The sequence below is a fragment of the Bacillus rossius genome, chromosome 17, assembly GCF_032445375.1.
Source record: "Bacillus rossius redtenbacheri isolate Brsri chromosome 17, Brsri_v3, whole genome shotgun sequence".
NCBI lineage: Eukaryota > Metazoa > Arthropoda > Insecta > Phasmatodea > Bacillidae > Bacillus > Bacillus rossius.
This window is the reverse complement of record NC_086344.1, coordinates 15,140,540-15,162,643: the sequence shown is the minus strand read 5'-3', so window position 1 is coordinate 15,162,643 and position 22,104 is coordinate 15,140,540. Positions and strand designations below refer to the sequence as shown.

At 38.8% G+C, this 22,104-nt stretch overlaps 1 protein-coding gene across 4 annotated transcripts in view; it reads left to right on the top strand.

Annotated features, from left to right (window-relative positions):
* The first annotated feature begins 6,132 nt into the window (after nucleotides 1-6,132).
* LOC134540895 (arf-GAP domain and FG repeat-containing protein 1) overlaps nucleotides 6,133-22,104 on the top strand; it is a 62,445-nt gene continuing 46,473 nt past the window's right edge. For 3 of the 4 annotated variants that reach the window (XM_063383930.1, XM_063383932.1, XM_063383931.1), the window contains exons 1-2: nucleotides 6,133-6,321; nucleotides 14,101-14,194. In XM_063383930.1, coding sequence (XP_063240000.1) covers nucleotides 6,158-6,321; nucleotides 14,101-14,194 — 258 coding nt within the window. In that variant the 5' untranslated portion in view covers nucleotides 6,133-6,157. The remainder of the gene's footprint in view (nucleotides 6,322-14,100; nucleotides 14,195-22,104) is intronic. The other variant, XM_063383934.1, reaches the window with a different exon arrangement.

Genomic DNA, 22,104 nt, shown 5'->3' with positions numbered 1-22,104 from the left:
GTGTGATCAACAGCATTAATATACAAAGCGGCCAGAACATTAGACTTATTTTAGTCAAAAGCTTAAGCCGAAAATAAATGCAAAATTTATTCGTAATGAAAAAAAAAGGATAATTCGTTAAGCAAAACTGTATGAAAACCAAACTAAATTTTAATTTTAAAATATGAATAAAACTTGTCGAGAAACCTAAGTGCTCCCTTTTCCAGTCAAACAAATGTGATGCCTATACTGCAATGTAGTGATGCTGTCCCCGCTACCTCCTATGATTTTTACGTGATTTTTGCTTGGGTTCGAGATCTCAGGGAGGGTTCGGCCTTGTGACTAGACGTAAAGGTTAACGCAGTAGGGCCCCCCGAGCTGTTATGGCCACTCGGGACGGCTGAAGAAGAACAAAAAGTTTCTGGAGGATATTTGATGAATTTATTACGGCACAGCCCTATACATAGTGCTGCGCGTTCTGGCCGTAACAGTTGTCCCAAATCGACTAGTCACACGCGCAGCCCACTTCCTCAGTTGCGATTCACGATTTTAATGCGCTTGAAGGACGTACTTTTACACATGATGCGGCGGTTACAAAATAAACTCTAACATGACAAATTATACCTTGACGAACAGAACAATTCATTATTACACGATACTTATTATACTGGGCTATCAGCACGTAGGCCCGTGTCTCCGGCGACTCTACGTGAGTCCTAGATGTGTCCCAGAGACTGATTCGTTAGTATGTTTGGTGGCATGTGTCGCCTTCTGGCTGCCCCGTGCAGGCCAAAACTAATTAGCCGGTAAGCTAAGTTGGGGCGTGAAGCACCGACGTAATGTCTCGTAGACTCCCCAGAGTACTTATGTAATATGTCGAACACTCATCTTAGAGCACTGATTTAATTAATTGTAATACCTCATGGTAAGTTGAGGCCGACCGCAGAACTGTACGTAAACGATTAAGAAAGATTAAAACTATTGAAGCTACATGTCGGTGAAAGCAAGAGTTGATGGTCCCGCGTTGCGCGTAGGCTGCCGGCCTATCCGAGCTCCTCAAGGACGCTGACTGTGTCGCCGTGCGCGACCCCCCTTCCCACCGCTAGCCAACCCGCGGAAACGTGTGAATTTCGCAGGAAACTGAACCGGCCAGGTTCGGGACAAAGCACACAGTGAAACATGGTTTTGAAAGGACTGAAATATTAATTGATGAAAATAATGTCTAATAAAAACCTGTGGAAAAATAAACATAAATTCATTTGTTGTAGTTCGGCGGAGGGATATGCCACACCCGGCCGGATCCTTCCGCCGACGTAGCACTCGATGTCTGGCGTTAGCCTCGTCGCACGAACTACACTTTGCTGCGCGCACGAGCGTGTTCGGTGCAAACGCCTCTAGGAGATGTTGATGAGGCATAGCGGTCTATACGACATAGAGGAGCATTGGCGGTCGGCGTCAGAAGTGTAAGCTATAGCTGGTGCGGCGAATGTTTCTCGTCAGAACACTATGGGCGGTATTGTAAGACAATCTGGAAACTTTGTGAATAAACATTATAATGGTGGATAAAAATGTAACCTAACTCGCAGACTGTATTCTAGAACGAATTCAAACCTAATCCCTGTTGGGAAAAACGAAAAATCAACCATTTTCTAAATTGTGTCCTGTACGAGGCTGGAAACTGATTTCAATGTAATCTAGCACACTTTTAGCAACCATCAATACATTTGCTATCCCAAATATCCTAGAGAAAACAGTAAAAAAAAACATGAATCGAATTATGAAATTATAATTTTCTTAAACACATTAAAGTTGTGATTATTTGTTTTTATGACCATTAAAGTGTACAAAATGTTTTTCAAGAAAAGAAATGTTCGCTATCATTAAGTTTAATTTGGCACATAACAATGATTAGTCTACCTATGATCAAAAAATGACTATATATAGGTCTTAATAGCGACAGATGCAATTCAGCCATCTGAACAAAATGAACGAAAAAGTGAAATCAGTGCATGCATGTAATTTGGACACCAGAACAGCTATGGATAAGACACCAAAATCAATTTGTTTAAACATAAGGGACTTGTCATGTACTAGGAATAAGGTTAGGATACAGATGTAGCTTATTCACAAGCTAAACCCATATTTTATTGCCTTGGAATATTGACCTTAGTGAAAGGAGTTAAGTGTTAGTGATGTAAGTTATAATTTCATTCATCCTAGTTTTTGCACTAGTATCTTGCAGCACGATAATATTTACTTAAAAGATGCCATGCCAAGGTTCCCTTAGCAACAACATTATAAATCTTTTATCTACATACTCGCGATGTTTGTTAATTTATTTAATGACTTTTGAGAGACGTTGACAGGAGGTCCTGGCGACCGTGATAATTTAAATGGTAATTCACGTATGCGGATGCGATCGTGGTATTTTGTTGAACTGCGATACTCCCACGCAGGGGCTTACCCAGGGAGGGGAGTGGTTAGGGGTTACCCCCCCCCCTAAGAAACAACAAATATTTAATTAATTTCTTCATTACTCAAATAAATTTCATATTAATATTAATAAAATTTTTACCATTACAATATTTAAATATAAGTACTGAAAACTGCTAAAATAGCACTATTTTACACCTTAAAATCCAAATTTTCCCAGGGGAGAACCGCCGGCCCCCTGCTTTATTACTGGGGGGGGGGGGGCGCATGCTTCTTATCACCCCCCATACACAAATCCTGACTATGCCACTGCTCCCACGAATATTTTGTGTTAAAAATTTTACATAGCGAAATTATAATGCAAACGCCTACGAATTTTAGACCTTATTGCATTACAATAATATTGTCGTCGGGAGGGGCCTTTCCTGTGTATATTTTGAAATGTAAATATTTTTATTGTATTATGTACTCATCAAGTGTCACCTTTCAAGTTCTGTACTTGCTACTCAAATAAAGTTGTGTCAATTTTTTTGTGGGTGGGGGGAGGGGGGGGGTCACCCATTAAAAAAAAAAACTTGACGCCGACCGCCAATGCTCCTCTATGTCGCATAGACCGCTATGCCTCATCAACGTCTCGTAAAAACGTGTGCACCGATCGCGCTCGTGCGCGCAGCAAAGTGTAGTGCGTGCGACGAGGCGAACGCCATGCAACGAGTGCTGCGCCGGCGGAAGGATCCGGCCGGGTGTGGCATATCCCTCCGCCGCACTACAACAAATTATTTTAATTATATTTTTCCACAGGTTTTTATTAAACATTATGTTTCATTAATTAATATTTCAGTCCTGTCAAAATTATGTCTCACTGTGTGTTTTGTCCCGAACCTAGCCGGTTCAGTTTCCCGCGAAATTCACACGTTTCCGCGGGAGGGCTGGCGGGGGAGGGGGGTCGCGCGCGGTGACACCGGGAGTGTCCTTCGAGAGCTCAACCAGGCCGGCAGCCTGCGCGCAACGCGGAACCATCACCCTTTGCTTTCACCGACATGTAGTTTTCAATAGTGTAATATCTTTTCAAACTTTTACGTACAGTTCCGCGGTCGGCCTCAATTTACCATGGGTATTTAACTTAATTATCTCAGTGCTCCAAGATGAGTGTTCAACGTCATACGTAAGTACTGTGGGAAGTTTACATAAATTTACGTCGGCGCTTCATGCCCCAACTTAGCCTACAGGCTACTTAGTTTTGGCCCGCACGGGGCAGCCAGCAGGCGACGCGTGCCGTCGAACATAATAACGATTCAGTCCCTGGGACACATCTAGGTATCACGTAGAGTCGCCGGAGACACGGGCCTACGTGCCACTAGCCCAGTTTATTAAGTATTAGGTATTAGTGAAGTGTATTGTTCGTCAAGATATCGTGCCCTATGTCAGAGTATATTTTTGTAACTATCGCATCACGTGTACAAGTCCGCCCCTCACGCGCATTAAAATCGAGAGCCGCCACTGAGGAAGTGAGCTGCACGTGTGACTAGTCGCATCGGGCAAACCGTTACGGCCAGAACGGGCAGCACCATGTATTGGGCTGTGCTGTATTAAATTCACCAACTATCTTCCAGAAACTTTGTGTTATTCTTCAGGCGTCCCGAGTGGCCATAACAGCTCGGGGGGCCCTACTGCGTTAACCCCTACCTCTAGCCACAAGGCCGGACCTTCCCTGAGATCACGAACCCGAGCAAAAATCACGTCTAAATTGTCAGAGGTAGCGAGGACGGCGTCAAACTGTACATTACACGGCCAAATAGTGCGAGTTATTAAGGGCTGAATTCAGAGAGCTCTTTCGACTGTTATCCACACACCGAAAGGCTTTTCCATTGAAGCTGCTCGGCAGAGATGTTTTTCAGTGGTTGGTTGACTGCTGGATAAGGAGAGCCAACCACTTGAAAGTGAATGTGGTCTGAAGCTCATTCGAATGCCTGTTCAGTTGAAAATCGGCGGAGCAGTTGATGGGTTTAATATATAATTTCAGCATAAAAACGTGTTCATGTATGTTTGTAATTGTTTAAAACATTTTTGTCATATGGCAGATATGTAAAATATGTTTTGGAATCAAATATGCGTTTTCAAAGAAATCGTTTCGCCCGCAAAGTGTGCATCAGACACGTGTTTTGTAGCGTTGGCAGAAGATTTGGATGAATTTCCAAATCACATTAACGAGGTTTTTGAATTTTTTGATGATCTTAAAAATGAAAATCCAGTTCTGCGAAGGTATATAAGAAATTTAGCAGACCCGTTTGATTTTTGTCGGGATCAAGAGTTCGAAACACAATTTTTTTTCTCTGCAAGAAACTGCATCTGTTTTGTTATTTTTTTTTTGGTTTTGTTTTCGATTACGGTTTTTTTCCTTTCTCACGAGATCAAAAATAATCGCTTTTTCATCTGGAGAAAACACTATAATTTTAGGCAACGTATCCATCTTAAAAAAATTTTTCAACCTCGTGTAGGGTTACCAGACGTCCGGCAAAAGGAGGACATGTCCTCCTTTTTATGTATTTTTTGCGTCCGGCCAAATTTTCCTTAATGCTCCAAAATGTCCGGCTTTTTTTATAAAGTGAGATAATTCCTGCAGTTACACTCTGGGCAAAGCGCTCGCTGTCCGCATAGTTATTCCAACTAGTAAGTAGTACTATGACAGCTTGACAGGTAGCAGCACATGCAGAAGCACGTGTTTTTAATATGCTGTATATGCGTAGTTTTTTTGATTCTTTATACTGAAACTGTATTAAATGCCAAAACATTGTAAAATATCGTACTCCATTGTAATTAATTCATGGCTTTTTTTTAAAAATATATATATTTTCCTCCTTTTTAGTGAAATGTCCTCCTTTTGCGAGATGAATGTCGTCCTTTTTTATTATCAGAGTCTGGTAACCCTAACCTCATGTCCAATCCAAACAAAATATTATTTTCAGCGAGAGAGCAAACAAAAGACAATCGAAATGAAATAGGGCGCTTTTCCACACACACTCCAAGTACTTGATCTAAGAAAATTTTTGTGCCATGTTGCCAGATCTTCACTCAAAGTGGATGGGAACAAGCTTTCAGCTGGCAGTCATTCGAAAGGCGTTTTTGAAGTATGAGAGGTGGAGAGTCTGCCAGATGAATGAGAGTTGGATGCGCTTTCGAAGGTCAACTCTGAATTCGGGCCTAAGAGTAATCCTTGTTTAATGCCCTGTGGTATATTATTATTATTATTATTATTATTATTATTTTATCAACATATACATATATGCAAACATAACTGAACATCCAAAGCCAGAAGTCAAGTGTAAAGCATTGTTGAACCACAACAGACTAATTTTATATCGAAGTTTTCGAAAACAGCAAACTCAAATCTTTAGCGATATCATTATGTCGCCTAGCGAAGGATGTTTGGGAATAATTCCGACAGTTTGTAATGTCAATGTAATATTTAATTTTGTTAGCGAGTGTTCATAATAGAGTTTAGCAAATATTTATCATAATCAAGTCATTACGCTAGTGGAATTTTTCCAACAGTGTCTAGAATATGGTCACAGATTGTCGGAGCTCAGAGTTATATGAATTATGTCATAGTTTATATAAAATGATTTCGTTTTGGCTGTACCTAAAATTAAGCCCAATGTATTTAAAACAATTGTATTGAAGTGGTCTTTAGAATTGTTTGTTGTCTATGGTCGTATAAGTTGTGACAGTCACTGGTAAATTGAACATGGCTTCTGCCAGGAAGAAACAAGATGAAAAACACCTTAAAATTTTACGTGAGCTTGTTTCTCTACCTTCGAATAAGGAGTGCTTCGACTGTCATCAGAGAGGTCCAACTTATGTCAACATGACAATCGGATCTTTCGTTTGTACATCTTGTTCAGGAATGCTGTGAGTATAACTTTCTGACATACAATTTTGATCCAATTATTTTATTATCTAACGATATTCTCGTGCCATTGTCTCCGAAATGTTTTCGTTAACTGCCATATCTCTACTCTGGAAATAGATGCTGTAGAGAATACATCGGAATACGGAGAATAGTAGTGGGCAAATGGTTGCTTTCTTTTTTTGTTTGAGCGCTTACATTGGCTTGAAGGCCCGCACACAATCAAACTAGGATTTCACGACCACAACATAGTTTTATTAATAGCAGTTGATAATGACGTAAGACGTAGTTTGATCTGACGAGTCGCAATTGTACATTGCGTCAAGCATTACATACACAAATCCGGTATTAATATTAAGTATATTTCGAACTAGGTTTAAGTCTTGTCTAATACTGTATTATTGCATAAATCGTGGTACGTATTCGGCCAATCATCTCTGAACGTCCTGCTACGTTGTCATTTGAGAACTATTTTAATAAATGGTAACTAAGAGAAATTTCTGTTATGAAATAAGTAAAAATAAAATTCTGAAAATGGTCTTAAATTCCTGTCATTATTTTTGATGATCTGTAAAACAGATTTTTAATATTTAAAGAACTTCTAACATTTAAATAGTGTATTAGGTTACATAGGTTAGGTACACTTAAGGTAAATTTCTAAAATATATGCTTTTCTGTAAATAAAATAATACAATTCTGAAAATGATGTATTCGAATGGTAAATATGTAGTTGGGCGGTATTTGCGAAAAAAAATTTTAAAAATCCGAAAATACTTTTATTCTGTGCTCTTTAACTTCATCTTTTCATTAAAAGCGGCGGAGGTAAGAAATTCCAAATACTTTAGGAGATATCGAATTTTTAAATTTCATCATATGTAGTTGAGCGGTATTTGCGAAAAAAAATGTTAAAAATCCGAAAATACCTTTAGTAGATTCTCTTCAACTTCCTCTTTTCATTAAAAGTGGCGGAGAGTTATGAGTCGGTAACCAATCAGCAGATGTAATTTGCACGGGTGCATAGAGGATCATGGAGTCTATCCTTTAGGGATTTGAAATCGCGATTTTACAGGTCTCTACCGATGGCCTATGCGTCTCACCCTTCGCCCCTTCCCTCCACCTCCCCACCGTCCATCTGGCCGCTCTATGTCGCTCCTTTTCCTGTTCCTTAATTTATATTCGTAGGTATGGGTCCCAGATTGACGCTGCACATTCAAGCATTGGCCTCACCAACAGTGAATACGCCTTCTCCTTTACTCTCCATCCTGTCCCCTTCAGTGTCCCAGCAATCAGCCCTTTACCACCCGCTGCACCTGCTTGCCCCAGCCTGGGTCGCTCTGTGGGGCCACTCCCAGGTACTTGTATGGCCCTGCCTCCCGAGTCTCTTCCCCCTTAGTCACCTTCCTTCTCCTTGTAAATCTGTCCACCTTTCTTTTGTTGGTAGGTATTTATCACCATTCCATTTGCCCTCGACCAAACTTCCAGTTTTTTCAAGTCTTCCTGCAGGCGTGCCGCTTCCCCCACAGTTCTCATTTTAAAGTTAAAAGCGGGACTAATTGACGGACTAATTGTCATGTTTTCTACCGTGGCCCGCCTGTCAGTTGCAAGTCATCGTGACTTATTCTCGCTCTGTAATAATGGTTTTGATTGGTTGATTAATTGATTGAAGTCTGCTGCTGGTATTTTTTTTTTCAAAAGTATCAACTGCATTTAAAAATAGCCTCGAGTATTATTTTAAAATTATTAATTTATCATCTTTGCAAAATGTACCATTTTTTTTTTAAATTGCGTTGTAATGTTTGGCCCTAGAGATATTTATGCTCAGTTAATGGAATACCCTAAACAGGATCAAGTGACTACGGGAGTTGCAGGAAATTTAATCGGCAGTTGTAGAGGTTTTTTTTTCATGAGTTTGGCGACAGTCGTTTTCTGTGAACCGCGTGAGCCATTCGATACTGTGCAGCCAAGGCTGTGCTACTATACTCATACTTTGGTATTCGTAATCCGCACTAGAGGAGATTAGAGTCTACTGCCGGATTTGATGAGCGGTCTCCTCTGTGTACAGGCTGTCAGTAAATTTAACAGTTGCGAAGGGCCTTATTCGTGCATCTTGATCTGTGACCTTGATTGTAATTTTTGAAGTTATACTTCTTTAGGCGTGTTATGAAAAAATGATGGGAATGAATTTTTGAATTTCATGTGCACCATGCAACAAAATTTTTACATGATGAGAAAAAAGGCTAAATACAAATAACAATTATATTTTATATATGTGCTTTTAAAACCTTATAGTTTAGTGAAAGATATTGAATACTAGTCATTTATTTATTGTGAATATTAGTGATAGAAACATTCAGCATATTTATTGATTTTTATTATTAATTAAAATTCATCTATGCTATTTTATGAAATAAAATAATTAATTTTATACACATTTATATTAGTATTGGATATTGAGTATTTATTAAAAAAAAAATTGAATTTAATTGAATTTATCCTTTGCCAACCATATTTATAATATCATCCCAGTCCTTTTATTATTTTATTTCTATTAATTATTTGCATGCAAAATTAAAGTTAGTTTTTTTTTATTATGCAAAGTAAGTATAATTTTTAAAATAGGTACCATACTATATGCACCAATTTTTTTTGTATCATTTTTAATGCCCAAGAACACTTAGTGTGCTTTGAAATGTTTACGTGCTTGTGAATCAGTGAAGTGAAATAAGATTATTTTCCTACGCACAAGCTGCATTATGTACTTGGCAGATTTCCAGGACTCGGAACTTGTGATTGCAAGGCTGACTAATGCTGCCGTCTCACTGTTTACCACACGCCACATGCTTATCTTAGATAACGTGATGTACTTTGAGATCTTAATTTTATGATCCTGGAATCACTGATAAAACATCTTTGGCTGTGGTCCCACTGCGAATTTCGTAGTTTTTTATGCCACGATAAGACGTTAAATCGTCAAAGAGAACTGACTGATACTGAATGAAATTTCCCTTTAAAATACAAAAGTGAGATACTGTATGGTTTTTCTGCTTGATTCTCGTAATGTTAAACGGTACTTCTGACGGCATCACTCAGATTTTTTTTGAGCCCAAAAATGTCTACTAAAGCCAATTCAGAACTTCTGGTTCAGTATACTGCAAATCAAGGGGTTCACCTAGTCAGGGGTGTATCGTGTGTTGGTGAGGCAGGATGGTAATTGCATCGCTCGCTGGTGCTTCCAGCGTGGTGTCTCCTCGGAACTGGTGCACAATCTTCTTGTCATGCAGAGGACAAATGTAAGATTTGAGTGGCTGGTGACCATGACATTATATGGCGGAGAAATGAAGATAAAGGTATACCTGGTGCAAGGGCCGTAGAGCTCTATGAAAACACTCTTTTTGCCATTTTCAATATCCTGAAAATACAATATAGAAAATATATGGAAACATCTACTCATTCGCCCTCAGTGTATTCTAAAATGCTTTTTGTAAACAGAACACAATATCTTTAGCAGTTTTTAAACTTTTTTTTTTCCCCCTAAGCTCTGCACTCTGTATTTGTGCCCAGGTAGGAAGGGGTCCAAGGCCGTCGCCAGGGGGGGGTTAGGGGTGGCAGTTGCCCCCCCTCCCCTAGAGCCCTAGAGATTCAAAAAAATGTAGCCAAATGCAAAAAATACATACTTTTCCCACAACTGCCCCCCCCCCCCCCTCCCTCCCCAGGCCATCGGCTGGCGACGCGCTTCCAGGGCTCTTAAACATGTTGAGTTGGAACTAAGAAAAGCATGAATGAGAAAATATATGCGGAGAAAGTAGGTATGAACTTAACGTTTGAAACATGGTGTGGTTATGGAGCAAGACAATGTACTGAACTTACATTCCATTTGGATCGGTCCGGTTTTCCGGATTCAGGTGTTTCGTTTGGTTTTTGAAGTCACTCCAGGCAAATAGCTGGGATGTTTCCTTAATACAGATTATTATTTCCCAATATCCCTTGTCTGTCGTACTTTACTGTATCTAGAGAACTCTTCATTCTAGAGACAAGATTTAATGGTTTTACCTTTTAGATTTATCTGTTTAATTTTTTTTTTAATAGAAGAGTTCTGGGTTATTGGTTTTATTTCTAAAAGTTTATTTGTTTGGGAAAAGAAGGTGGAAGGTGCTGCATCAAATACCTAAGTAATAGATGTAAACAAAAGTTTCTTTGTACTATTTGCACCAAAATAGTGTAGTTTTAATCACTTTGTAAGCCATATGTTGTAACATAAGCTATATTTTGTAAGCTGTAGCAACTATATCTGCGAAAAATATTTATAATGTACTAAAATCGGTAAATTATAAAGGAAGTATAAATAATACTCAGTAGGAGAATGTAATAAATTTGCAGTCCACGTAGCCATTATTTTTTTTAACTTTTAAATGGTATGCTAAAATAATGACATGTGTACTTAATTTTGTTTGGATTATGTTTTAACTCATGAATCAAATTGCATTTCATTAACTTGTATTAACCTGTTTTTCAGTGATATATGTTGTTTTAACTTAACATTTCAGTGTTACGTTGGTTTTATTGCAATAAAATCTTGATCTTGGTTATCAAAAACCTATACCCTGGGATCAATTCAATTTTAGAATTGATTGCTCAATTTTTTGAGTCTTTCAAATATTTGTTTAGTTCGATGGAAACTGTGTTGACTGTTTTTCTGTTAGCGCTTTAGGTGGTGTCTGTAGGAAGTAACACACATTATTCACTTCTGCTAAACAAACTTTTATACCCATTGGTGTGGGCATAAATCCCGGGGAGGGGGAGGGGGTAAGCAGTGCTGCCAGACTTCCCATTAGAATCAAAAAGCCCCTCACTATAAGCACCCGCTTGCGCTTACAAAATTGCAACTATGAGAGGGAATGATAAACGTAATTATGCTCGCCCCTCCCTGGGAATCCTACAAATTTTCGCACTTCACCATTGATATAACAGAAACTGGGCGTAGTTTAGCGTAGGCTTTAGAGATGATAACAGTACTGCCAAGTGTTACAGATTTTCCGTATTTATTACCGATTTATACCTCCAGACGCAGGATCACGCAGCGGTATATATTTTTTTACGGAAACAGAGCAACTCGACGACACATCAGAAATAAGGTGTGTATATCAACGTTTACTGTAAACGTATGTTTACTGCACGTATGACACAATAATTTTTAGTAAAATCCAATTTTGTGACGTACCAACGGGTGTGTGAAGCTAAAAAAAATTGATTATGTTTCTTTAACAAATTTTCACAACCGTCGAGTTCCGTCAGTTTAAAAAAAATGAATTAGATGTTCTTGGTTCAAACAGCTAAAATTATCAAGGTAAATCAATGTAACTAGTTTATGTGTCGTAAATAAAAGTAAATTGCGTCTGTAACTAAAGTAGGTGTATTTTAGACCTAATGTGAGTGCGGCAGAGCCGTTGCAGTGTACAATTATTATATACATACATTGATCACATTTTTATCCTACTATACTATTAACTTATTCTAGAATGCTTGGAATTCTTTGCGTATGTATGTAACAAGTTTATCCAGTTCAAAACAAAACCAAAAAAAAACCTCATTCAAAGTTAGTGTAGTGTAAATATATCAACAATTTGTTTTATATCATGTAAACGATTCAATAATTCTATATGTTTCTGTTGAAAGTTAAGTTGTGGTAAGTTCAAATTAAGTAAAAATTATGTATTAAGCCAGGATTGAAAGCACTCGGTGAGCGTGGACCACTGAGTGTTGGTGAAACATTACTACATCAGAGACTAACGTTTATATCCAATTTAATGCCCTGAAAGAATTCCAAACAGATATTTACTATTCAATAGTCTTGGGATCCCGAGAGTTAATTTAAATTAATTAGTTTAGTTATTCTAATAATTATAGAACAAGAGATTCAGATTTGGATTTAAATTATGCCGCTGGTAAGTCTTTCAGGCGGAAATCAATTTTTTATAAAAAAAAAATAATGTTCGTGAAATTCAACAAACGGGAAACGTTCCAAATCGACGACTGTACGGGGACTGAAAAAAAAACAACCGACCTCAGTGACAGTTATAGCCTCTACAGACGTATTGACTTCCTCGATGACCAGGACTCTGCGACGATCCGCGTGTAGCTGGCTCTCCTGCTCTGGATAGCTGGTAGGTCGTTGACTCAGTCCTCCTCTCGTACTGGACTGCTGGGCTGTTCTACTGCTCGGCTCGTGGGCCGCCTCCTTCTTAGTTTGCGCCGTCGAGTCGGTCCTTCTCGCGGACCGGGCTGCTGGGTTGTCCTCCTGCTAGGCTCCCGAGACGTCTTCTTATTAGCTCGTGTCGTCAAAACTGCAGCGCCTTTCCTATTTTAACGTGGTTCAGTCGTCGTCGATTGAATAATTGAATTGTCTCTCTCTCAAATCCTCAAGATATTTTAACCGTTCTTCTTTGCGTCGATTAAGGTAACATAATTAGGCAGATCTTCGTTCTAGTATAAAAGTTTCGTTGCATGTTCTTCCGTGAATTTTAGTGTTGAAATCTTCGACGATAATTAACAATTCTTATCAAAACACAATATTTTCAATAAATTTACTTAATTCTTGGTATATATCGATAAATAAATCTTACCGTTACTAAAACAGCTCTTCGATATCTCTTTTAAGTATTAATTCAAATCATACGAAGTTTCCAGTTTGCTGCTAAAATTACGGACGCATATTATCAATGACCGAAAAATGGAACAAACAGAATATTCTAAAAGAATATTTTTACTTGTCCTTGTTTGTAACACGCGATTCTACAATTTTTCTTTAAACAAAAAAAAAATCAATGCTTTAACGCAAGCAAAATATAATCAAAAAGAATCTCCTATTCTTTACAAATATAGTAATAAACAACAAAATTATTACCTTTTTAAAAAAAACCAAAGATAAGCATACTTCCAGAGACAAAATAACGTTTTAGCTTATTTAAAATTTGTAAAGATTTGCATATCATAAATCAAACAATTTTTTGTTTCGACTTCTGCAACCACCAAAATTTATCAATATAAATATTTCTATAAAGTACAAACGTTGACTTTATATTTGTCACACCCAGTTCCGCTGACTGTGTGGTGTAAATAATATTTACCCTCAAAATTATTCAAGAATCCAAGGTTATCTAATTTGAAATTAGAAGGAAGACATTTTAAAAAAGAACTTAATCCTAGATATTATTTTTAATATTTTGAATATTTTTGTTTCTGTGTACATTTGATATTATTTTAATATCTGTAATAATTCGTAACTATAAATGTGTAAGTTATTTGGTGTGAACTTGATTACGTTATAAGTGTGTTTGATCGCATGTGTAAATATGAGTACTGATGCGTGTGCCTGGTGGTTGGCATCACTGCGGTAGCACACTGCACAGATCGGGGAAAGCGTGGCCATGCAGTAAGGCAGTAAGGAACTGTCCCAGCGTCTGCCTGGTGTGTCGCGGGTAAGTCGTGATGGCCGGACTAATTTACTGACTGAGTCGAAAAAAGTGGTTGTGACATCAGATTCAAGATGGCGGGCATGTTATTAAAATTAACTATGGTAACCATAACGAAAATTGCTACGTTCGGGGATTTGGGGCGCTCGTCTGTGAAAGGAAGACTTGCCAACGTGAGTATTCGGGTGTGTCCAGAAGGACGAGAGAATCGTAGGCTTCCCACTCTAACTCTCTCACTGTTTTTCAAATTTTTTCTTGACGTCACGAACCGTGTGAGACGTGTGAGCGGGCGGGCGCTGTGTTGTGTTGCAGGCGCGGCCTGACGCCCCCCCACCGCGTCAAGTCCATCTCCATGGCGACCTTCAGCCCGGAGGAAATAGAACTGATAAGGGCCCGAGGCAACGAGGTGAGTCCCTTGTCTCGACTGGCTGGCTGTCTCTTGAGACCAGCCCACCTGAACACGTAGCAGTGATCGTCGATTCTGGTGAAAACTTGAGAATTAGTTTTAAAAGAATTAGGTCTGGCAATAACGAGTGCTAGGTGTGATGAAAACATGAGAATAGGTCTGTATATGTATGTACCTACATGTGGTCTGGCATGATATGAGATAGGTCTGGCAAAAATTAAATTTATCAAAATTTAAAAATTACTTTTGGGGGAAAAAAAAACAAAAAAAAACATTGTTTGGTAAATCTAGGTGTCAAAAATTCTTTTTTGGTCTGGCCAAGTTATGAGTTTTAATCTCATCAACATACTACAGGGGTAAACACATAACTGGAAAATATTTTTATATTTATAATGTATGTTACAAGTGGGGAACACGGGTCCGGTAAAGATAGCCCAATTATTTAACCTAGAGGTTTGTTCATTAACTACCATATGCAGTTTTACCTAAATTAAAATACTTTAAACTATTTGCTCTCTCCGCTGGAGCTCCGTTCGACGGTGTCTCTTCTCTGCCGCTCGTCTCTCACTGCAGACCTCGGTCCCAACACACTGCTTCGTACCGCTTGCTCTCGTTTGCTTCACACACAACGTCGTCCCAGGTGTTTGGTCCTCGATGCTTCGATCTTCGCACGTTTAACACCCGTCTCTTGTGGCCCGCTGTCGCTCGCCAAGGCACCAGCCTTGCACGTGCACACACATTCACACATACATACACATAACCACACACATTCACACACATCCATACATGCACACACACGTGTGTGGGCTCTCCAGGCGTCCCACATGCCTCGGTCCCCATACAGAGGTGCTCGTAGTCGCAGACAGTATATTCATGGTTTTGTGGTAAGAGCATTTCATACTTGCCGATAACTACTCAATAGAAAATTAACCCAATCTTCATAAATATTCAACTGAAAAAATGCCAATGGTAATCCATGCAGCTCAGGACACCTCGTTCTTGGTCTAAAATATGAGTCGTGTCGTTCGTTCGGAATGTCCTAAAAAGAAATTAAATTATTAAGCTAAACAGTCGGCCACCTGGATAAGATAAAGAAAAAAAAAGGTTTAAATACAAAGTCAGCGGATGTTAATAGATTAGTTGATGCAAAACGGTGAAGTCCTTGAGGTGTTTGCTTCCCGCTCCGGGCGGCGGTCGAGAGAGACCGGGCAGTGGTCAGAGGGTTATGGCGACAGGAAGCCTCAGAACTAATAATGTCGGTATTTAAGGCAGAATTCGTATTACTTATGTAGCTACTTATTTATCACTTAAGTTCAAGTGTAAACAGCCCGCGTGAGGGAGCCTTCCGAAGGTTTGCGCATGGCCCTGCTCCGTCTTCACAAGGGCGTCGCCAGCCGATGGCCTAGGAGGGGCGGGGGCAAGTTGTGGGAAAAGTATGTATTTTTTTGCATTTGGCTACACTTTTTTGAATCTCTAGGGCTCAAGGGGGGGGGGGGGGGCAGCTGCCTCCCTCTACCCCCCCCCTCCCCCTGGCGACGCCCTTGCGTCTTCACATACTACCGTAACAACACGTACACTTTAGGGATTGGAATAAAGGTATGAAGGAAAACGACAATGTAGTAATTGACGTGATTGAAACATTAGGTGTGCTGGCACAGACTTGACATGCACCAAAACCGGCCAGACAGCATGGCTTGCAGCAGTGTGCAAGACATGCATGCAAGTTTACAACATGATAATAATAAATTAATTAATTACTTAGTGACACCGCTATTCTTTGGTAGAATGAGAGGTTGTTTTTTTTTTTTTTTCTGAAACCGAAATGTGTGAATTTTCAAGACGTCCGTCCACCCTGAGTAATCCATCTGGGTCGGATGGAATATCATGCCAGGAAAAGATTTTATGATAAATTTGACATTTGGTGTATGGTTGAAATGCTTCAATAAGTGTATGTATTTAATATATTTATTGTTTTTCTTGCAGGGAAGAAGTGTTTGGTTGAACAGGGAAAACTCAGGAAAATTGTCTAGAGTTAAGAGTGTAGCAACCCTGCATGTTTTAAAAAAATTACAGTTTGTTGTAAGCTCTACATTTTTAAAATCAAAGGGTCAAATGTGAAGTCATGGCCAGATATAAGCTATGTTTGAGTCATTTGATGTAAAATTCTGTGTGATACGCTGAAAAGGAAGGCCGAGAAAAAGTAGCTAATTTCCTGTTGCTACAACACTGTTGAACCAGCGAAAGCAACAGGGCCGGAGGCTAGACGTCTTTGTGTACCTCGCGTGCTTCCTGGTTGTGGGTGTGTGGGTCACGCAAGCTGATTGGCAGTCTGGGGAGTTGGCGGGCCGGGCTACGATCGGGACCCGGGCGGAATGCTAATGCGTACGCAAGGCCAGTCGTGCATCTCGTGTGCGTGGGTGGGCCGGCAGTAACGTGTGTGCACAGCTGAGTGGGTCGTGTGCGGTGTCCTTTTGTGAGCGAGTTTAGTGGCAACCTGCAACTTCAGTGAAACCACCCGTACTGCATCTGTAGAGAGAGAGAGAGAGGAACTTCAACTGTTTTATGTACTTGCCACTTCACCATATGTTTCAAACCCACTTTCAGAACAAGTCGTGGGCCAGTTAAACCCTCTAATAGCATTAAATATTTAGTTGTTGAAAGTTTTTTATGTTCAAGAAAAATGTTTTGAAGGAAAATATCTTATAGAGGAAAATTAAGAAAGAACTCCAGCTCGTATAGTTGGAGGCCTGTTTTATTTTACCCTACAAAAATCTGTTGAAGCAGTCCTGTGTTAGTCACATCTACATTTCTCTTGGAAGGTTTGATTAGAGCCTCAGGGAACATTTGTGACAGTAATTAGAAACTTCTCAGTGCTTTGAATATTTAATCAGCAGGGAAAAGATTAAATGGTGATTTACAGTAAAAAACTGAAAAGATTGTCAATACACCATAGGCCTATACCATCAAAATGCAAGTTAATGTACTGTAAAGCACCAAAATTGCAATTAAAAGCACAACATAATCAGAATTTTTAATTAAAAATTCAACTCAAATTATTTCTTTTAATATATTAAACTCTAGGAATGTGACATATTTAGTAGCATGAAGGGTGTACCATTTTGATGTACTAATTAGATGCAATTTTTTTTAACCTTTATTAGTAACTCATTTTTACGTTACAGCAGTGGTACATTTTTCAAACACACAATTACTTGCAGATTTTATTTTATTGTTCCGAGTAGTTGGAAATGCTTATTACAAATTCTTATATCGCAAAAGAGCATCACGTATCAGTCACCACAAACTGTTTTGGTGAATTAAGTAGTATTATGATAATCAGTATCATATTTCATTAATAATATGGTATCTTTATGAATAAACAGAGTTGAGAAAAAAAATAAATAAAACAATGACACAGAAATCTCCTGTTTTAAAAACGAAATAAAACCATAAAATCTTGTCCTTATTCATCAGGAATGAACGTTGTACAACCACCTCTGTGTGATCCTTCAGTCCTACAGACAGCGTCCCAGAGCTGATGGGCTTGTGACGAGACCTATCAGATATCCTCTCAGTCAACTCAGTCAGTCTCAAACTCTGCTCCTTCTTTTGGTTTTTTGAATCATTCCGTAGCCTCTCAGCTGAAATGGCTCTGCCAGAGGCCTTTTGTTTCTTATTCTGTACTAGCTAATACCCGGCATGATTTCATATGCCTCAATTTTTTTTTTTTTGTAATTTGTTGGAAGTAGGTACATGTATACAAAGCATCTCTCTAGCTCTCTCTATAGTTCTCTATCTTTCTATTCATTTATATCTCAATGTATAACTATATCTATCTATCTATCTATCTATATATATATATCCATATCTGCCTCTATATACATATATCTACATCTCTCTAAATTTCTATGTCACTCTATAGCAATGGAAATATTAAAATCTATATTTTAAAATATCTTTTTACCTGTCACAGCTGTGACATAGGTATATAAAAACTTGCGCTTATTCAAATGAAATGTTGTGTTAAAATTTCAAAGCAATCAGTGAAGAACTTCTGTAGATTTTTAACGAATAAACATTTACATTATTACTTATATAGATTTATCTTCTTATGTATCCTCAACTAGCACATCTTGCGCATCTTGTAACTGTCAACATGATTCTCATGTTTGAGCCCTTGTATACTTCTGTAGGTGTCGCTCGTTTCAGTGGTCAGATCACTCATATTACACAAGGAGATTCAAGTTAGATTCCCGGCTGGCTTCGAACTTGGATTTTTCAGAGTCGTTGCCTCGAGTCAGGTTTTCTCTAGGTATTCCCGTTTCCCCCACCAATTTATTCCATCAATGCTACGTTCTCCATCTCGTCCACTTTTCATCGTCTCTAATGACCTCCATGGCTACATGACATTAAGCCCAATATTTAATTAATTCATTTTTACCCCTTCTACTCTTCCGTCGTGTATTTGGTTAACCAACACAGCTCTCCTGAACATACACCCGACCAGTCGTATCTCTTCTATTCATCAAACATAGGCACTAATTTATGCATTCCCAAACTTGTACATTTTCATTTCCACCCTGTCTACTCAGCAGATGTTTTGGCATCCATATGAAACACTACGTTTCTAAATTCTCCAGTTACTTGAAGATACTCTGTGTATAAAATGAAGGCAAGAATAAAAAAAAATTATTTCTTTTACAGACCTGATTTATGATCATTCACTTGAAGTTGAAGAAAGTTACGTGCTTCCTTGCAAAGTCCAGGGCATGACATAATAGGTTGCATTTTACTGTATCCTAACCGTGATGAATTGGTATCTTAAAATATATTTTTTTAGCAGTAATATTTCATTTAAAAATTTTTCTACTTAATATAGACCCATTCTTTAAAAATTTTCATTATGTGGATCCTAGGCTATGTTAGCCTTTTGACCATTTGTTAATTAATAAAATACATAAAACATATAGTTTATATGTTGTTACAGACATGTTGGCCTGGAAAAACCACCCAGAAAAATAACAACACTTAAAAACTTACTGTTGCAGGTAGTTAAAGATTGTTTTTAATTACGTCTTTTAAACAAAGTGAGTCATTTGGTAAAGTTTTTATTTTGAAAAATAAAAGTTTATTGAATCTTCCTTTGTTTATTATTTTCTCCAAAAAAAAAAAAACCTTGAACTTTTACACAGTACCAACCACAGTTCAGTCCTTTGATCAAAGTTCGTTAATTGGAAAAGTTTTTATACTGGTTGGATTTCTTTCTAATAAAAAAAAATTTACAATACATACCAACAGAAGTTCCAGTTGGACTTCAAAGCTTCCTGTCGCTCTGTAATTGTTTTTCTAATTAATTAATGTCCGATAAAATGGTAATAAAAATAAAAAAGGTTCCAACTCAGTCTGGTCCTGACCAGCAGGCGTTAAAATGTCACTTAGTTCATTCTCTTCATGATTTCATGAATTTCCGACGATGCATTTCCGCACATGGCGACCATTGAGCGACAACTCCCTTGCACTTCCTTTACAAAGTTGGAAACAAAAGGGAGGTAACCTCTTGGGCTAGCTGACCAATCACAACACAGTGTTCAGTATTTGACCATACAGGGAAATTGTGCTTACAAATTTTATGCCGTGAAAATCCTGGAAGGGCACCTCACACTACCGCATGGCTTGCCCTGATTGGCTGGCGAGGCAGCGCCCAGCGAAAGTTCCAGTCTATTGCTCTGCACTCATGCGTCCACGTGCTGGGTTTTTTCCAACAGTTCACTAACTTGAGGCGTGAAAAATAACTTGCTGTGTGTCGCGCCTGTCTTCATTTTTTTTTTTTCCCCAGTCTTATAGAATGTTCCAGAATGTCAGTCTTATTTCCCATAGTGTGCTTTATAATTGTAGAAACGTAATTAATAGACATATTAAATATAACTGACTAAACAAATTGTAGTGAAAGAATAATAATAAAAATATAACATTCGGCTTTATGTAAAACCTAACCCAAATGATGATGATGATGATAATAATAATAATGAAAAAATACTGTGCAAATAAGTTAAAATATTATTAACATAGGGCAGGAGTTATGCTATGTCACAATGTTTGTATTTTTAGAATGAAGTTTAAAAGGAAATTTCAAGTGAGACTCGTAATTTTTTCTTAAGCTGGAGTCGCAATGCCACGACAAATCCGACAAACAGTTGTACAGTGTTCCAGCACGACAGATTTAATAGCGTAGGGACACAACATTAACCTGACGATTTCCGATTTGACGGTCGGCAATTAGTTCCAAGCCAGATATATCCATAAAATGCACTACAGAATGCGCTAAAAAAACGGAGTAGACCCTTTTATTTCGCATTTATAGTTAAAGTGCACAAAAACATAACATTTATGTCGTCCCTGACACAAAGCGAGGTTAAGTTTATTGTAGGTACAATACAATTTCAACAACTTTGGCCATAAACTCAATGATATCCGTTTATATGAACAGATGAAGGCAAGCTACAAATATTAAAAAAAAAATGAAATTTCATTTTTCAGCATAAAGATTTACCAAGTAGGTAAATATTTTTTGAAAGAAATAGAATATATTTCTTGTGGGCTGTCGGGGTGCGTATTTTGTCGGGGTGACATCACAGCGACCTTGTATTTCATTGGCTACTGAGCATGTCGGGCCTGTCATGGCATTGTGACTCCAGCTTTGGCCTTCAAGTATGAATTGAGCAATAAAGCCTAAGCTCTATTGTAACCAAGGCAGTGGTGGTGATATCATCTGGCTATTTAAGCTATGGATGACTTGCAGGCTTACTCTCTTCGAGAGTGTGGTCGTGTGTGATGACGATGCCAGGTTGGTGTGAGGTGTGTGCGTGTATGTGTGAGCGAACATCCCTCGGCCGCAGCATCGCGTGCACTGCAGCTGGGAGCTGGTGTGGGTTGGGCTAGGCCGGAGCTGGAGGCGGCTATCTCGGAGGTGCTGTTATCACTGGCGCCGTGGTTCTGGAGGTCGTTAACGTATCGCTGCTTGCGCGGTCGTCGCATCCTGTCTGAGCGCAGCCGGCAGGTTGCCTTATCCAGACACACACACACACACACTCTCTCTCTCTCTCTGTCTCTGTGTGCCTCCTGTGTCTCTCTGTCCTGTCCTGTCTGGTCTGTCCTGTATGTTCTGTCTGTCTCTACGCAACATGCCTTGTTGGAAATATAACATAACAGCTTTTTCTTTTTTATATGTGTGTGTGTGTGTGTGTGTGTGTGTGATTTGCAATGTTGAATAGAATATAAAATTATTTATGAATATAGAATACCAAATTATTCACAAATATTGAATATTTTTCGAGTACTCACAGGCCCTTAATGACTAGCCTCTCCATCTGACTTCTGTCCTCTAGGCTTTCCCACCTCATTTCCTTCATCAGCTCTGTTGTGCTGTCGAGATACCCTGCCTTCTCCGTCGTCAGTAATTCCCCTCCACTTTCCCTTCACGATTATTATTAGAGTTGTTCATGTTGTGGACAGAGCTTGTTTGTTTTATCACAGAAGTATTTCACGGTGGAGGCTGTCTGTCCGATATTTTCGGGAGTCACATTAGACGTTGGAGTAGTTCTACTGGCAATGCCAAAGAAATATTATATGTAAAATGATATCCAAAAAAATATGTAATAAGTGTCTCTGACGCAAGGAAAAATACACATGAGTGTTAATGTTCAAAAAATGTATCTGACATCACGTTGTGTCAGTCAACAAATGCCCAAATTTCACCTGAAAAAATCTGAACGTGATCTGCTTGATCTCCTTGGGGTTGCAAATGCGCCAAAACAATTAATGACGTATTGACACTTGATGTTTTGCCCCGAGAGTAAACGCTGGTGAGATGACGTTTGGCTTGTCGGTGAGAATATTGGCGACAGTGGGCC